The sequence below is a fragment of the Aphelocoma coerulescens genome, chromosome 5 (assembly GCF_041296385.1).
Source record: "Aphelocoma coerulescens isolate FSJ_1873_10779 chromosome 5, UR_Acoe_1.0, whole genome shotgun sequence".
NCBI classification, from domain to species: domain Eukaryota; kingdom Metazoa; phylum Chordata; class Aves; order Passeriformes; family Corvidae; genus Aphelocoma; species Aphelocoma coerulescens.
The window spans coordinates 14,115,233-14,133,883 of record NC_091019.1 but is presented as its reverse complement, the minus strand read 5'-3'; the positions used below and the strand labels follow the sequence as shown (position 1 = coordinate 14,133,883).

The 18,651-nt window shown below is 46.3% G+C and overlaps 2 protein-coding genes and 1 long non-coding RNA gene across 3 annotated transcripts; 1 reads left to right on the top strand and 2 right to left on the bottom strand.

Moving 5' to 3' along the window:
* The first annotated feature begins 8 nt into the window (after nt 1–8).
* TALDO1 (transaldolase 1) lies at nt 9–6,618 on the top strand. The gene is made up of 8 exons (XM_069016712.1): nt 9–197; nt 2,310–2,433; nt 2,834–2,941; nt 3,499–3,630; nt 4,063–4,238; nt 4,375–4,572; nt 5,688–5,833; nt 6,353–6,618. Exons 1-8 carry the CDS (start codon nt 101–103, stop codon nt 6,383–6,385), a joined length of 1,014 nt encoding a protein of 337 aa, XP_068872813.1. The 5' UTR covers nt 9–100; the 3' UTR covers nt 6,386–6,618.
* Nucleotides 702–2,324, bottom strand: LOC138111265 (uncharacterized). Its single transcript, XR_011151298.1, has 2 exons — nt 2,238–2,324; nt 702–1,466 (listed from the first exon to the last, which is right to left on the bottom strand). It is a non-coding gene; the product is annotated as an uncharacterized lncRNA (long non-coding RNA).
* Nucleotides 6,619–11,113: 4,495 nt separating the features above from the next.
* GATD1 (glutamine amidotransferase class 1 domain containing 1) lies at nt 11,114–18,012 on the bottom strand. Its single transcript, XM_069016713.1, has 8 exons — nt 17,920–18,012; nt 17,034–17,110; nt 16,559–16,664; nt 15,901–16,008; nt 15,043–15,137; nt 13,803–13,896; nt 12,947–13,058; nt 11,114–12,421 (listed from the first exon to the last, which is right to left on the bottom strand). Exons 1-8 carry the CDS (start codon nt 17,975–17,977, stop codon nt 12,415–12,417), a joined length of 657 nt encoding a protein of 218 aa, XP_068872814.1. The 5' UTR covers nt 17,978–18,012; the 3' UTR covers nt 11,114–12,414.
* Between the last annotated feature and the right edge of the window lie 639 nt (nt 18,013–18,651).

Below are 18,651 nucleotides of genomic sequence, written 5' to 3'. Positions count from 1 at the left end.
GGGCGGCGGGAGCGCGCGGGCCGCGGGTGCGCGCGCAGGCCGGTCCCCTCCGGGCACGTACCGTCCCTTATAGGTGCGCGAGTCCCCCGCAGCCGCGGACATGTCGGTGTCCCCCGTGAAGCGGCAGAAGATGGAGTCGGCGCTGGACCAGCTCAAGCATCACACCACGGTGGTGGCCGACACCGGGGATTTCAACGGTGAGAGGCGGCGCGAGGGGATCCTGTCACTGCATCTTCTCCTTAGCCCCCTCTCCCGCCCCCCTTAACGGGGAGTGGGCGCGCCCGGCCGAAGGGGCGCGCGCCGGGGGGAGCGAACCACCCTGCGGGCTGAGGGAGGGCGGGAGGGACGGCGCTCGGTGGCGGCGCCTTGGTCTCCATCCCAGGGCAGATCCCGCCCCGCCAGGACCTTTTCCAGACCCTCCCGTAATTTTCTCTCAGTTTGCCTTCGAGTCTGCCGTGACCACCACATTCAGCTCTGCGTGCTGTCAGGAAGAAGTGCCAGACTCAAGCCAGGCTCTGCTGCTAATGAATTCGGGATTTCTTTCAGTGACCTGTCTAGATCTGGGACTTGTTTGGGGTTTTTTCCAAACTCAAGGCAAGGCAACCCGGTCCAGTGGAGGGTGTCGCTGCCCATGGCAGGGAGCGGAACTGAACAGTCTTTAAGGTCGCTTCCAACCCAATCATTCCAGGATTCTGTAAAAATAATGCCAGAGTGCTTTTATTTTCATTTTCTCCTGAGAATAAGCCAGCACACTCCTTTCTGAGAAAGGGAGGTGGCCTTCGATTAGAAAGCCACTTGTTCCCAAGCTGTCACTGCCTGGCCCGGCACAGACACGGAGCCTGCTCGGTCTGTCAGAGCCAAGAATTCCCTCCTTGGGTGTCTCTGGGTTGTATAGACCAGTCCTTGAATCCTGTCCTGTTCTCGCCCAGGCCTGCAGTAATCCCTCCACTGCTTGCCTAATCCTGTTGGTGTAACAATAAACAATCCTAAATGGCCACTGTCAAATGTCTTAAGAGTAGTAAACTTAAGGTGAAGAGAGCACAGGGGTGGCAACAGCTCAGACACAGGAAAAAAACACACCCCCAGGATGGCCGAGGGGGTGTTTGTATGCAGGCAGCAGTAAGGATTGTAGAATATCCCACAGGGATCATCAAGTCCAGCTTCTGGCCCTGCACAGGACATCCCCAAGTTGTTCTCTGGGCTGCTCTTATCACCTGAGGGTCATTCTTAAGAGTCCAGACAAGGCAAGAGCCTTACGTGGCAGGTTAAACCCTGGTGGAGGTGAAGGTGGTGGTTGCTGCTGGTGGTTCCCAGTGGTGTTGGTAGATCAAGGTGTCGGTATAGAACGGAGTTTCATTGATGTGCTGCTCTGCTTTAAGCAGTACCCACATGAATTGAAGTTCTGAAGGACCTGTTTGTATGGAGTAGACCTCTCTCCTGAATCCTGATCATTGCCTGGGAGGGATCTATGGAAAAACAATGCTTATTTTCAGTACAGTTGCACTCTCTCACTTGGGGTTTCATCCCTGTGCAGAAAATGCCGAGGAGAAGGGGCTGGTAATACATATTTTGTTATTTTTTTGACATTTTAACTGCATTGTTGAAACTGCTAAGGGGCCTGCAGAGGCTCTGCACTGTTTGCCCAGTCGGGCCCTGGTGCCAGGCTGTGATTACAGCCGGATAATATGTGTCACAGCCTGCTGGAGCAAATGCCTGGCATCACCTGAAACAGGCGTAGTCCAGGGCTTAGGGTAAAACCAAGACTCAAGTGTCCTCCTGGTGGGACCAGGAAGTTACAAGAGCAGATACTGAGAAACTGCATCTGTTTGGAAAAGGTTTAAAAAGCAGTAAGAAAAGGTGCTGGAGCCTCACAGGTGAATTCACCTGTCCTGGCCCCATCAGTTGGACACAAACAAAAGCCTGAATTTCTGACTGCTTGAAGGGAAGGTCCCTAAAGATAGGGACTTCAAGGTTCTTTATTCCCCTCTGTGATTCCTGAAGCTCAGTTATGCTGGTTGGGGATGAAGTTTGGAAATTAGTACTACTTCTCTTCATCCATCATTTCTACAGGTTTATACTTTTGGGCAATTTCTGTAGTTTATAAACTTTAAAGTTTGCTGTATCTTGTGACAGCAGCCCAGCAGTTCTGTACTGTGGCACAAACCAGCCTTCAAGCAGTGTTTAAACACCACTCAGCGCTGTTGTGCTCTGTCAGTAACAAGTGTTTACATTCTCACCTGGTTGAGCAAAATGCTTCTGATTTCTCAGGCTGGCTGGCTGTTTCCAACAGATTGGTTTTCTTTCCTTAGCCATCGATGAGTACAAGCCCCTGGATGCCACCACAAATCCCTCCTTGATCCTCACTGCGGCTCAGATGCCGGCATACCAGAATCTTGTGGATGATGCCGTTGCCTACGGGAAGAAGCTTGGTGGGTAAGTAAAGAGGGTTTTAATCTCAGCAGACCTGTATTTAAAATGCCTTATTTATATACAAGCAACACACTGGGGTTTCCCCCTCATGTACTTGTGGGTTTGTCTCCTGCCCCAAAAGGCCTCAACACTTTAAGAAAAATTCCTTACGCCTATTCCAGATGTGCTTTTAAGAAATGCATCCCCATTTCCCAGCTCACACCTGGCCCTCCTTGCTCAGGAAAACAGCATTACAGGAAAGAGTGTCCAAAGGCTAATCCTGCTGGCAGGACAGAAGTGGCTCATTTGAACTCTGGAATTTAATGTTAAATGGTCTGTGAAATTTGATCTTCAAATCCACGGCGAAGTGTAAACTCAGGGTTTTTTTACCCCCATAAATGCTTTTGCTCTCTGTGGTTTTCAGGTCAGAAGAGGAGCAGATCAAAAATGCTTCTGACAAGCTTTTTGTATTATTTGGAGCTGAAATCCTGAAGAGGATACCTGGCCGTGTGTCCACAGAAGTAGATGCAAGGTTGGCTCTTTTCCCTCTGGGTTACCCTGGATATTTGTACATTAAAAAAGAGACCTGATTTGAGTTGGAGAAATATTACTTGCCTAGAAGACCAGCAGGACTTATATTGTTAATATTTAAGAGTGTGGATTTCCCTTAGCTTGACTAGAACTCTGTAACAAGTAGCACTGACCTTGGGTTTTCATAATCTTCCTGCTGCTTCTTAAGCAAGGGAAACCTCACACTTCCAGTCATAGTTTCGCTCGTTCTCTTCTATGTGATAATAGCTGCTCAATTTAGGAAGAGATCTGTTTGAACAGTTTATTTCAAGACTTGCACAGGACTTGGTGTTAAATTGCTCAGTGCCAATTTTTGTTAATGCTCAGCTTCTGAATTTATTATAAGAAACTTCCTTCTCAAAGGGCTGACCATCCAGGAGGGTCTGAGAACACAAACCTGCTGTTGGCATGTAAATGCTGATAAAACAGTACAGTGTTTCCCATGAGGCCCTCGGGGAGAGAATTAAAAAAAAAAATACAAACCAATCAGTTTTAAACAGTGCTGCTCTTGCCTCAAAGGTTGTCCTTTGATAAGGAAGGAATGATTCAAAGGGCCAGGCGCCTCATCGACCTCTACAAGGAAGTAGGAGTTGGTAAAGATCGGATTCTCATCAAGCTCTCTTCGACGTGGGAAGGAATCCAGGCTGGCAGGTAAGGCTGTGTGTGCCTGGTGTGCTGATTCATGGCGTGCTCCTGCCTGTCCACAGGCACTGACATTGCATTCTGCACTTGAATAAACAGCAGTGCTGAAAGCAGAGCATGAGGAAGTCTGTCATGAGCACGGAAGGTGCTCTGCCACAGCTTGCTGTTGAAATAGGGAAAGTTTCTTCATACAAGGGCCAGGCCACAGTTTCCTGAAATACCCTGCTAAGCTGGCTGCATTTGGCTGGAGGAACAGCATTAATAAAGCAGAGTTTGGCAGCACAAAACATCTGCTGTTAGCTGACAACTTTAAAGCTTACCAAGTATGCCCCATTCCTAAATTAACTTAAGGAATTCAGTAATTTGAACTTAGCAGCTCATTCCTGAATATGAATTCTGTAGGTGAGCAAAGTGCTGTTCTAAGCCAGCCTGTGTCTGCAGGGTTCTGGAGGCCGAGTATGGGATTCACTGCAACATGACCTTGCTGTTCTCCTTTGCTCAGGCTGTTGCCTGTGCTGAAGCTGGAGTTACTCTCATTTCCCCGTTTGTGGGACGGATCCTGGACTGGTATGTTGCAAATGGAGACAAGAAAACCTATGAGCCTTCAGAGGATCCAGGTGAGCACACTGCTGAGAAAAACAACACCTGCTCATTCAAACAGTTTACTTGTAAAAGTCCTCTTATGGCAAAATGCCGTGTTTGAGCATGTTCTAAATAATCACTTAAAGTAAAGTTGCTGGTTTCTGCTTGTAGGAGTGAAGAGTGTCACCAAGATCTATAACTACTACAAAAAGTTTGGCTACAAAACCATTGTGATGGGTGCATCATTTCGCAACACAGGCCAGATCAAAGCGCTCACGGGCTGTGACTATCTCACCATTTCACCCAAGCTCCTGGCAGAGCTCAGCAAAGAGCACGTCAAGTTAACTCCCACACTCAGTGTCAAAGAGGGTGAGTCCACTCCTGGGGGTTTTGTTCAGTCTTCCCTTCTTCTGCAGTGCTGAGTCTGGGGTTTTGGTCAGTGCTGTGGTGCTTGCTGCCATCCTGCTTAAGGGATAAATCCAATTTCCTAGAGGAAATACTATAGCCTCATTACAGTATCACTGCTACAATTGCTGACACACTGAGCACTAATTGGATTACACTGGGTTTGGAGTGTGTGTCCATACTGTGCACCTCTCCCCGTGGGACAGGGAGAGAAGAGGAAAGTTAATGTGCACATGCTCAGGATGAAATTTCACTGAACAGTAGCAAAGATGCCAAACTTGGTTTCATCTTAATCTCTAGACATGCCAAGAGGTGTTTTCCCTCCAGAAATTAGAAACAAATCATACACAAGACCGAGTGATTTGATCTGGTGACACTGTGCCACAATGGCTTGGAATCCTTGTTCCCACTGCACTTCAAGGCCAGGTTGGATGGAGCTTGGAGCAATCTGGGATAGTGGAAGGTGTCCCTGCTCATGGCTGGGCAGTGGAACTGAATGGGGTGTAAGGTTCCTTTCCACCCAAGTCATTCCAGGATTCTGTGATAGTGTCCCTTTCCTGCAGCCTCATTAAAATGCTGGTTTACATCTCAGAAAGCAGTTCTGTGCACAGCTGTAGCCATGGGTTGCTGCCCACAGGCTGCTGCTGGCCTGGGAGCCTGCTATCAAATGAGCTTTTGTTAGTTCTTGCCAAATGATCAAAGCCCTGATTGTTCAGAATATTTGCTTAGAATGTTTCACTGCTGCAGGGCGGTTGCACAGTTCCTTAGAATAGGCCTGGAAGTGCTGTGCCATTCAGCAGCAGGTACAAGATAATGACACACACAAACACTGTACATTAAGATAAACTGATTTATTAGGCTACCTTTTCCTTTTTCCTCTTTGTTCTCCTCCAGCCAGATCAGGAGCACTTCAATCTCACATCCCAGATTGTGCTCCTGCAGCAAGTCATACTAAAAGTATTTAAAATTTTTCCAACACCTAGAAATGGTTAGAACTCAAAACAATTTTAGGAAGTCTAAATTTTTTATAAGAGTCTGATCACCTGGTTTTTGTTTCTTTTTCTACTTCTCCTGCACAGCTCAGGCATGCAATCTTGAGAAGATCCACCTGGATGAGAAGGCATTCCGCTGGCACCACAACGAAGACCAAATGGCTGTGGAAAAGCTGTCTGATGGGATCAGGAGATTTGCTGCAGATGCAGTTAAGCTGGAGAGGATGCTGAAGGTAGATGTTGTATCATGCTCCTTCCATGTACTGCAGCCAGCCTGGTGTGGCTAAGGATTAAACGAGTCTGGTCAGGTTTTTGGACAGGTTATGTGGGACAAGCCACCTAAATTCAGTGAACTTGGTAAGCTTCACTGCATGCCAAGAAAGAATTCCTGCCATGTGTGGGCCACACCTGCAGTTTGAGGCCCCAGGATTGGCAGCTCATCAGGATAACTGTCAAAGTGAGAAGTCCCTTAAATCTGATTCTGAGCTGTCAGCAGCAGTACAGGACACAAATAATCTGCAGGTAGTGAGCTGGAAATAAATCATGTTTGTACTTGGAGGCACTAAGAAAGAGCAGGTATGCTGTCAAAGTCTTCTGTCAGATTGTGGAGAGGCTTTCATGTGGGATTCATCAAACCGTGTGTTTTGGGGTAGAAACATTCAGTATACCTGATCTAGGCACTTGGTGACTGGCAACTCCTTGCAGCATTCCCAAACTCTTACTCAGCCATGCTTTTTCTATTATTTTTCTAGGAGCGAATGTTCAGCGCTGAAAATGGAAAGTAAAAAAAGACAAAATAATAATCAGCATTTCCCTGAGTGCTCCAGGCTGAGGTGGATCACCTGAGGTTCAGTGGATGTACAAATGTCTTACCTGTAAAAGTATCATGCTGTGTGTGGATAGATTTCTGTATCATGCTTTTTTTTTTTTTTATCAATTTGCAAGGGGACAAATGGAATTTCAAATTTTTGTGGCACTTTTGTCAATACATGCAAATTAAAACCGATTTGCCCTGTAACATGGTCAATTCACTGCTGCAGGAGACACCTGATAGGATTTTGATTTTTTATATTAAATTCCTAATTAAGATTACAGTCCTAACACATTTAAGAAAACAGTTTTTAATTTCATGTTATTTTAAAGAGCAAACACAGTTTTCATAAGCCCCTCTTGGTACAAAACCCACAAGTACTCCTGTGAGACACATATGTCAAAATATATACATATGTGTGTGTGTATATCTTACTAGTTTATATAGACCCAGTTCTATGAAGAGTAGACAAGAACAAGTGCTAGGACAAGAAGGAAACAGCCTAAAGTTGTGCCAGGGAAGGTTTAGATTGGATATTAGGGAACATTTATTCACTGAAAGGGGCTGTCCAACCTGGCACAGCTGCCCAGGGCAGTGGCTGAGTCCCCATCCCTGGAGGGATTTAAAAGCCACGTGGATGTGGCACCTGAGGACATGAGATAGTGGTGGCCTTGGCAGTGCTAGGGGAATGGCTGGACTTCATGGTCTCAGCAGTCCTCTCCAACCTCAGTGATTCATTCCTTGATTTTAAGAGATCCCTGCTTGTATGTGGACACAATTTGCTGTTTCCTGAGAAAGTTGCCTGAACTTAAAGAAAAGGGAGAAAAGGCAGCAGTGCAGCTCCAGCACTGATAGACACATGCTCTGTCCAGACCAAGGGAGCCACTGATCCCTCACCCCAGTGTGACACAGCAGCTCTGCTGTCAGCACATCCAGAACAACCTGGGAGCTGCTGTTCCAGCCAAAGGGACAGCCAGCTACAATCAGACACGGACAGCTGGTGCTGCACTCCCAGCCTGCCCTGGGAATCCTGCCAGTCTTCCAGAGGGAGGTGAAGTCCCCAGGGGACTCATCCAGACCCTCTGTCCTACAGCTGTTGGTGAGGGGGGAAGCAGAGCAGGCAGAAAGCAGGCTGCCCAAAGGGAGGTGACCTTTTATCCTCAAAGTCAAGCCAGCACTAAAACCTTGACCCTGCCCCTCCCTACAGCCATCAGACCCTCCACTGCACATTCCTTCTTAATTTAACCTATCTGGCATTTTTCACTCTTACTAAACTGAGTATTCCTACAGAGATCCCCAGAATGGTTTGGGTTGGAAGGGGACCTTGAAGACCATCCCATTCCACTCCCCTGGCATGGGCAGGGCCACCTGCCCCTAGAGCAGGTTGCTGTGCTGTAACACCACACACTGCACCCACCAGGTCAGGCTGGGGATTCAGGCACACAGAATGTGGGGACTTGCTGCTGTCAAACTGGCTGGTCAGAGGCTTGGAGCCTTTGGAATAAATGCCCCTTTTTTCCTGAGTGAGGCAAGAACCTTCACATGCGTGGAATCTGTCCCCTCACATAGCTGAGACACAGCTGGGTCAGTAACACTGGAGCTTAAATGAAACTCTGAAGCGTTTCAGAAGGTGCTCAAGAGAGAACAAAATACTTCCCTGAAAGGGTAAGAGGCAGGAAAAGGTGCCTGAGTAACAGTTAAGTTACAATAATAAATTATGCCTTACTCCACTTACCTACAGACACCTCTCAAGAGCTGAGGGGGCAGCAGGCAAACAAGTTATGCTTAAAATGTTCGGTCACAGGGTCCCTTACCTGCTGTGGTGGCAGCTGGTGTTTCCTCCTCAGCACTGGGGTTCCTTCTCTGCAGCACAGCTGGATGCTGTGAGGTGCCTGACATCCGTGGCTAAGCCACAAAATCCACATCCTTCCTGAAATGGTGAAAAAAAAAACAAGCACCACATAAACCTTCAGCCTTACAGCCGTACAGCTCCTTAGTCAGTCACACAAAGTCCATTTACTCCTAACTCTTCCTCAACTTCCCCTCTCTTCAGCAGATGGAGAGATCTCTCCCAGGGCCCTTGTCTGTGCCCCACTTACAAACTCCTTCTGGGATTTCCCAGATCTCCATACCTCCTCAGATTAAGAAATCAGGAGATGTCTCTTGCCTCCCAGCAAGGTCTGTAGCTCTTACAGGCACAAGGACAGGACTGAGGAATTAGGGGCAGATGTAAAGTGTATGTGTGGAGAAATCCCAAAGAATACATACATAAACTTTAAAGCATTGATTTGAAAATGACAGCAGCTTTCCCAGCCCTTCCTTGTGGTGGCTTCTCTCAGATTCCAACATCCAGCAAACACACAAAGCTTGGAGTTGGGTTGGAAAAGCTTTTCCTTCCTCCTCCAGCCATGCCTTGCATCCCATCACACGTTGTGCTAAGGGAGACATGCTGCTGCTCCCAGCACCTCCTCCATTCTTGAAACAGGAGGTACAGGAGAGCAGAGCTGTTGGAAGAACAGACACACTGAGTGCATCCATTTATATTCATCCTCCCAACGTGGAATTTAATTTGAGTCCTTAGATTCACTGGTTATGTCTATCCAATACAGCCATCAGAGGCCAGTACGGATGCCACCAAACTATTCCATTTGAAATTGTAAAGTAAAGAAGGACCAGAGAGCCACTTCCATCTCTTCTGGCCCTTGTTTGAATGCACACAAGATGAATAAAGCAGCAGGTTCCATTTTTAAAGACAATTTTAAGGTTTATTTTACAAGATTATACTCTGGAAGCTCCAAGAAAAGAATCTTCTTAATTAAATATTAAATACACTGATGGAATGCTAGTATGACCAACAACCATCGCTGCAGACAGGGCCAGAGTTCAAACATCTTGTCAGGATCCCCAAAAACATGAAAATTGAGATCATGCCCACAGGCAGGTCTTGGGGCTCTGTTTTCCAGAGTTAAGCAGTTTCCCAACTGCTGCACCAGCACCCCTCTTCCCAGCTTGGCTGTAAACCTGCCAGGAAATGCTCCCGTACCTTAGGGATGGTGGGCTGTCCTCTTGGTGAATAAATCCTTTGTGGGGTACAAGACAGCGGTGCCCTTTTACAGCTGTGAGCCAACATCTGACAAAACTCCTTATCCATTTGGATTCATCCTGCTCCACCTACTGCAGAGGCACTCTGATGCTTCTAGCAGGTACCTCCATATCTGCCTGTAAAAATACCAGAGAAAAAAAGAGGATATGGTCCCAGCTATTAAGAGAAGATGTAACAATGTGAGTCCCAAATAAATAAAAAGCCCTAGAAAATAAAACCAAACCCCCACCCAAATAAACAAAACAATGAAACCTACCAGCTGGATGTCACCAGGAACAGATTTCCAAGGAAACAAGCCTGGCTGGTAACATTCCTAGGACCAAAGCACCAAGCACTGCACACTGCAATGCTGAATCAAGGTTTGTGTGGGATGAAAATCGCCCAAATTTGAAGGTTTTCAGTTCTTTGGGAAGCAGTTTCTGCCCTGGAGACAAAAACCCCTCAGTATAAACACCACTGCTTGGATGCCTGGGATGGGATCGTTCACAGGGTTCCTCACCTGGACCAGGCACAAGGTACAGAAGATACAAACCCAGGTTCTTCCCATGGGAAGTTTAAAATGGAAGAATTATGAAAAAATCCTTGCTCTTTGTGTAATGCCACTTCATGATTTCGGTTGATGTAAATACCTTCTAGGTAAAAGAAAAGAAAAAAACAAATTATCATGTTTTACATTTGTAGAACAAAATTAACACGGAAAATAAACAGAATAAAACTTTCCTGAACATACCTGGACAACGTTCAACAGCTTTGTGTTTTCTATGTTCATTTCATCTTCTTTTCCCACCGTTTTTGAACAATTTCCAAACCCTGGCTAAAATTGGTCATACTGTAACAAGAACTTAAGAGCTATCATCACTAATGGCCTCAAGTTGTGCCTGGGGAAGCTTAGGTTGGATATTAGGGAAAAATTCTTCACGGAAATGGATGTCAATCACTGGAACAGGCTGCCCAGGGCAGTGGTGGAAGTCACCATCCCGGGAAGTGTCCAGAAAACACATGGATGGGACACCTGAGGGTGAGTGGTGAACATGGTGGTGGTGCTGCACTGATGCTTGGACTTCATCTTAAAAGCTCTTTTCTAACCTAAATTCCATGATTCTATGACTCAGATGGCTCCCAGTTTGTCAGCATGACTTGTGAAGGTGACACAATCCAGCCCACCACATCCAGATCCCACTCACAAAGCTGTCAGCCCACACCTGCACACATCACCTCTCCAGCCACTTGCTGACAGACCACACAACTCTTACCCCAATTTTCCCAAGAGCAACTTCATGGCTGAGGAGATAAAATGGGGTGTGTGATGGGAAAGAGTGAAAACACACACAGGAGCTCATCTTTTTTCTGCTCTCATATGGGAGGAAAAAGGAAGCACCATCAAGTCCCCAGGCAGTGTGCTCTGTCCAACTGTTTGCTTCCCAACAGAGGCACAAGCAGAGCAATTCCAGCAGGTCTGGGATGCCACAAAGTAAGGAAAAATTGCACAACAGGGGACTGATCAAAGCCTGTAGTGATGTGAACACTGTTTGCTCACCTGGCAGCAAATGAATGAGCCTGAACAGAACCTCATTTAAGGAATGAAAACAGGACACAGGGTAGACAGCAATATTCTATTTTTACAGGTAAGCAGTAAAAGATGCAGCGATTTTGGCAAAATCCCACAGAAACAACAGTCCCTAAGGAAATGCAGTCTCCCACTTCACAAACTAGATGTGGCTTTCCAGACTGAAAGTATTCCCTGATGGTGTCAACATCAAATCCCCAAGATGGCTTGTCAAGAATGAAGATTTAAATTACCAAAGCTAATTGATACTTTACTTTCTATCAAAGCCCAATTTTCATTTCAAATTCTGGTTTTAATTTCCATCAATGCCAAAGATCTGTAAGCTGGGCTCCAGAATGCAATAGCAGAAGACCCAGCAAAACCCACAGCAGTCTGTCTTTTAAAATCACACTGAATTCTTGAGACAGAGCCAAAAAACTGGATTTCCATAGAAAAGACAAAATTTCCCTGCTTGATGACTTGTTAGAACCAAAATATTTTAATATCCTGGTAAGAAAAACAAAAATGCAACCCCAAAGGTCCTTCCCCTTAGGGCACTGGAGAAATGTTGCCCACAATTCTAAGAGGGAAGGAAAATCAATTATCTGAAAGTTAATTTATCTACTTTCCAATATATTTGGTATGTCTGAGCCTGCAACAATTAAAAAAAAAATCTCAGTCTGATAATTCCTTTCCATGCTCAGCTTCAAGCCACACCTGCAGCTCAGAAGGAAGCAGAAGGCCAGACTCAACCCTACAACTGGTTCCTCACATGGGACCCACATTAGCCACCTTCATTTTTCAGTGCCTTAGTCCACAAAATTCCAGCAAGAGACAGCAGCAGTGTACTCCCAGAGAGGAGTATTTCCAAGAGAACAAAACCCACAACATAAGCAGCACAAAGGAGAACAAATAAACAATTGTAGGACCATTTAAAAAAAATAGCTGAGCAAACTTTTTAAACACAATTCCAGCGATGTGAGCAGGAAGAAAACAAGGGCATGCTGTGCATCAGTACAATGCCAACCCACAGCAAGGCCTTCAGCTTCAGCAATTTGTATTCACAGCACCAACTTTTGGGGGGTTTTGAGAAGACAGTTCCCCACATCTGTAAATTGAGGGTCTAGAGAAGCAGTGAGAAAATGGAGCAGCAAAAATGTAAGGGAGTGTCCCAGCTGCTTCTGAAAACCTTCATGATTCCATATACACAGAACCTGACACTGTTGCTTCACTGCCACAGTCACTCCAGAGTCCAGGACAGGGGTTCAGAGGGATGCTTTATCCAGGTCACAGCCATGGAAATCCTCAGCCTGCTGGCTCTTCATCCACCCTCTTTGCAAACAGACCTTCTCCTTCATTTCCTGTTGAAGGAAACACACCCAGACATGACAGGACCTGTTAGTGCACAGCCAGGACAGGACTGGTACCACACACGCACCTGAACAAAAGAAGGGGTTTGTGGTTATTCATATGTGCTCTTCTGTCTGACAAGATGACTCTCAAACAAGCCAAGCCATTTCCAAAGAAATTAAATCCATTCATACTCAGAATCCTAAACCAGAGCTGACTCAAAGCCAGCCTGCCAAAGCTCAAGAAACAAGAGATGTTTCCCTGAACAGAAATGTTTAGTGAAGCCTATTCAGCATTTTACTTTGCCAGTTCCACTACAGCTGTGCATTTCCCCACACATTTTCATCTTCTTTTTCTAAATAATCAAATGCTCTTTGCCAAAAGACAGAACTCCCTTGCTGGCTTGACCAAACAGAAGTGACACACACTTCAGTAGAAAACCATGGGGAAAAAACCCTTTTGAGGGACAGTATTCCTGAAACCAAAAGATGCTCACCAATGGCTGTTCCCAGTTCTTAAGCCCCATCTTACCTTACCTGACATTGCAAAGAATCAGAAGGTTCTGGACAGCAGGAAGGGTGGAATTCTCATTCTGTCCTGTCACCAGGTGCCTGTCCAGCACCACATGGACAGCATCTGGGCTGCTGGCTGAACACAGGAGGAAAAACACAGGGATTCTGTTAGAGCACACAAACTCAGTGCCAGAATCCCACCACTGATAAACCCAACACAACACGTAACTATTTTGGCCAGACAGATTTGCTGGGTGCTGATCTATTACCCCAGCAGACAGAGGCAGTCTCAAGCCCCTCATGCTGAAACAATTTCCCTAGGAAATCCTTTTCTGGAAGAACAGGACTGGGTCCTTGATTCAATTAACACCAGGTGGGTAAAGCACATATATCAGGAGACTTTCATCATCTCAAAGTATGTCTTTGAAAGTTGCAATTACCTCACAATACAACATAAATTCTTCTTATACCAGACATGAGTTGTGATCACCACGCTACAAAAATTAAATACCCATTTTCTGGCCAGTTACAACATCCCAGCGTGCTCAGATGTACCAGCAACTGCTCAGCACCCCAAACAGAATTTTTAAGTTACCTCATTCCAGACAGACTCCCAGCCTGGTTTGGGTAGGAAGAGACCCTAAAGCTCATTGCCATCCCCATGGCACGGGCAAGGACACCTTCCACTATCCCAGACTGCTCCAAGCCCTGTCCAACCTGGCCTTGCAAATGACCAGTGATGTACTGGTAAATGAGGGAATGGGAATGCCAGATGAGATATCCTGCCAGTGGCCTGCTCAGCTGGATACTACTGGCACACAAGCCCTCACTTCCCAAAGGAGACACAAAGTGTCCATCCTGGACACCAGGCATGACCCACCACTGAATGTAGCTCCAGAATCCTTCACAAAATCTTCCACAATAATGGACAAACTGGCAAAATTCGGCTGCCTCACCAGCTCGTACACAGAGGGCTGAAATAGATCAAAAGGAAAGGAGTCTGGCTGGCTTTTTACAGAAAAAGCCAAGCAAAACCAGAACATATTTCCCTGAAATTTATATTTCTGCTCCCTCTACTATTCTCCCAACCAAATAACCACAAGCAGCTTTGATGGATTTTGTGCAGGGAGCAAACTGGAAACTCTTAAATGAGTTAAGTAAAGAGGAAAAAACAACAACCAAACAATTTCTGCAGGTGTGATTAACTTCAGGAAGGCACAGACCTGTCTGTCCATGGCACACAAATATTTGGACACAGATGCTGTGCCCCCTGCAGAGTCCAAAAACAGTAATCCATGTTGGAATGAATATGGGAAACAGCTTAAAGACAGAAAATTTAGGAGCTCTTACAGTTTTTATGTGCAAAGGGAAGGAATTTAATTTTATGGTTTCCACAGCAACTATAGCTAGGCCACATCATGATTTACAATATTTCATCATGGACTATAACAATTCATATAGAGCCATAAATGATCCTTAACTCAAACCGAAGGACATGAGAACACTCATAGCTTTTGTGAGTCACAAAATCTCAATTTCTTAATTTTCATGGTAAATTTTCCACACTAGAAGCTGTACTAGGGCGATTTTCATCACTCTGACACTATAAAATGGGCTGTGAGGTCAGAGCACATAAATAAAGTATCAGCAGTAACCGGCTGCTTTAATTGCAAGACAATTTGTACTGGCTTTTTGCCTAAAACTTCCTCTGCTTTCCTAAGACTCCCTCTACCTTTCAAAAAGAAACAGCACCTTGAGAAATATCATTTATCCCCATTCATGAAACAAACAAACAAACAAACTTTTTAAGTCCTCAACAACAAATGCAAAGAGCTGCAGCAGGAATTTCCAGCACTTTTTTTGCTTCAGTTTAAAGTTTACTGAACAATCAGAGGGAAAGCATTCCACACACGCCAGTTACCATGCCAGTGGGACAAACCCTTCACGCCCTCATTGCTGGGCCCCTTGTCAAAGACAACTCTGCACATCTTGCACAAGCCAAGGGTATCAAACCAGTAATTCATGTTTATAGGAAGTTCCTGGGTGAGACCAAAACCACCAGAAATTCACACAGCAAAAAAGCCCCCAAACAGCAAAAATCAGGTAAAAGCTTGACTTACCCCTGTCAGGCTGTATCCCTGGAAAACCCAGGATTTATCTTCATTGGTGGCACAACACAAAGCTGCCACTCCCTGTCCCACGGCACAGATGGGCTCTAGAAAAGAATTAAAGCACATTTGTGAGCATCTCCAAATAGTTAAAACAGGTGAGTGTGGTGAGAGTCATGCTGCCCTCCTGCAGTGAAGTTATACTGCACTGACAATGTTCCTCTAGGTTGTAGGGGCTTTCCTGCACACTGCAGTAGCAGTTATTGTCTATAATAGAATTACTATAGTTATTCTATTATTATTTCAGTAAGGGGAAGAGTAAGGCAGATTTTTACTCCAAGTCCAGAGACAGGTCCACAAATGCTCAAATGCAGAGCACACCCCAAGTCTTGATTAACTGCAGCTTTAATGATGATCCTGGTGCATTCCTCACTTGGCTCTGAGCCTTGAATCCTGCTGATTTGGACAGAGCCATTTCTGTACCACTATAACGCAGCAAATCCTTCTTCTGAGACAAGCTCTGAAAAGCTACTAGCACTGCTTTTTAAGATACTTTAAGACCTCTTTTCCCTTTTCAAGGCTCTCTTTTTCCGATTTAAGACACTTAAGGACAGGTTTTTTTCCTTTTAAGACTCCCATTTTCCTTTTTAAGACATTTTAGGATACTTTTTTTTTCTTCTAAGACTCCCTTTCTGTTTTTTAAGGCCCATTAAGATACTTGTTCCCCCCCTGAAGACACCTTTTTCCTCCCCAGTTCTGAATGCTCTTTAGCCATGCAAACACTTCTAAGTCTCTGGAAGGCAGCAGCCCTGCAGGAGCAGCACAGGAGCCCTGTTTCATTTACCCACTCCCCCGAGGATGTTCACCTACTGCTCTCAGTGCTGAAGTGCTGCAGGATCTTGGCCAGGTACCCACTGTTGGCCAGGTCAGTCATGGCCCCAGGGCAGTTTGGGATCAGCAGGGCATGGTACCGAGCCCCTGGTCAGGAGGAAAGCAGGGACAGACTGTAGGACAGGTAAAAAACCCAAAAAGTCTGACCATAAATCCACTGCACATTTGGAAAAAAATAGGACAAGCCTACATGAATCAGTTAAAAATAACCTAAAGAAACTAACAGAGCTACACACAGAAGAGAGAAAAAGGTCCTTCTTGGGACAAAGAACACACATTTTTAATAAGCCCTGATGATCCAAGCAAAACTTAGAACTGTTCTGTCTGCTGGCTCCTACTCCAGCAAAATATTTATTTTGAACAAGTAACAATGTAGTGTGTGCTTATATACAACACAGACATTATATGTATACATTGCATATATATTAAAAGAGAATGACCATTCCAAGATAAATAGGAAAACAGCAAAGCAGTTGCCAGGACTTCCTCTTAAATAAAAAATAAAACAACAACTGCAGCTGGCCATGGTTTTCTCTTGAAACACAACTTTCCTGCCTTTTCTGTGTCGCTCTTCCCTAAAATCCTGGCCCTAAGCAACCCCTGTTTTCCTGACAGTGGCCTGTGGGGATACACTTACCATCAATGGACTCCAGCTTGGCAGGGTTGGCATAGGATTTCATGCGGAAGTCCTGGATCCAGCGCATGTTGCCCTCGTTCACATCCACAAAATCAATGGGCTTGCCCTGGGGATAACATGGTTCACACACCGTGGTCAGGATCACTGCACAAGCATCCATGACACTTCCTGAAGGATGGCCATGTGGGATTTTGGGATGCTTCAGCTCTCAAAAAACTGAAGTTTTCCATTTTTCCCACTGAATTAGTGCTAATAGTTTTTCCTCCACTCTTTGTGGGAACAGACACCACAAAAGTACAAATCCATGCTACAGAAAGCCTGCAGTCACTTGGGTATTAAAAAAACAGAATTAAACAGGTCCCTTAATATTTAAGGCCAATAAAACACCTCTCAATACATTTATAGTACAATTATCACAACTGAGGTATCAATTGGTTTCAGGCTGAAATCACAGTATTTGCCCATTTTCACTCACCCCAGGAGTTGCCACTTGCAGGTTAAAGGCAGAGCTGGCCAGAGTAAAGCAGTGAAGGAATGACTGGGCTGAAACACCTGGAAACAGAGTCCAACACCTTAGGGAAACAACAGTGATAGTCTAATCCAGGCCAAACTTTATCTAGCAAAGTACACAAGCTTGGGGTTCTGCTCATCTTAAAAGCGCTAGATAATTTCAGAGGATTATTTTGTTATGATTCAATGACTTTAAGACATCAAAAATGTATAGCCTTCATTACAGGTGAGCTGTGTGCTGAGGAATAGAATCCTGGAATGATTTGGGTTGGGAGGGACCTTAAATCCCATCTTGTACCAATCTCTTGCCATGGGCAGGGACACCTTCCGCTACCCCAGATTACTCCAAGTCCTGTTCAGCCTGGCCTGGGAGACTCCCAGGGATGGAGCACCCACAGTTTCTCCGGGCAACCAGTGCCAAGGCCTCTCCACCCTCACAGGAAAAGATTTTTCCCCCTAACATCCAATCTAAGCCGACCGTCCTTCCCCTCAAAGCCACTAAAGCCACACGCAGAAGAGCCAACCAGCACAGCTGCACATGGAGGCAACACCTGCAGTGCGGATGAGCACGGTGTGGGCTCACAGCTGCGCACGGAGGGCACACGTGGGGCTGAGCAGCTCGGCCGCAGTGTGACACACACACAGACACACACGGGACACGCACACGGCAAGGGCTGTGGGGCGGGCACACGCGGGACACGCCGCGACAGCCACACAGGGGACACCCCCGCGCGGCACCGCCCCGCCCCGCCCCGCCGCGGCGCTGAGAAGGGACGGGGGGCGCGGGACACCCGCAGAGGCCGGAGCGGTGACTCCCCGCGACCCGGCGGGGCCCCCCCAGTGCGTCTCACCCGCGGCGGCGGCGCTGGCGACGATGAGGCAGGAGGGCTTGGCCAGCCGGTCCGACATGGCGGGGCCGGGCCGCGGCGGCGCCTGAGGGGAGGGGCGCGGGGCGGTGCCTCGCGCGGCCGCGCGTGCGCAGTGCGGGGAGCGCTGATGGGCGGGGGAAAAGCGCGCGAAATCCTGAGGGGGGCGGAAAAGCGCGGGAAGCCCAGAGTGGGCGCTGCCGCCGCCGTGCCCTTTAAAAGCCCTCGTGTGTCCCGAGAATCATCTTGTTCCACGTCCCAGCGGCAATTGTCATTGTTTCCTTATTTCCCTACTTCTGTAAGCCTCCGTGTTCGGTTTCTGGATTTGCGTCTTTCATCCCAGTGTGAATTTAATAGGTTTATCCCTTGCTGGCTGCTGGTGTGTTACAGACACAATGCTGTTATAAAATGGTAGATATAAGATAAAGACAGCACAATTCTGCTATTGGTTTTATTTGTTTATTTGAAAGGGCTTCATTTCTAGCCTGGCTTTCTTAAAGGAAATGTAGCTTATGCCATCTTTCTGTCTCCTCAATCATCTGTATGTCTCCTTTTCTTTCCAGAACCATGTTCTGAATCTGTAGGCTGGTTAATCTTGATTTTCCTCTCTGCTCCAGCTTAGATGCCAGAAAATTATTTTTTAAAAGGAAAAAAAAGCATCTCTTTCACTATTCAGTTTAGCTGTTGTGTGGGGTACTTTGGCACTTTTGTGCAATT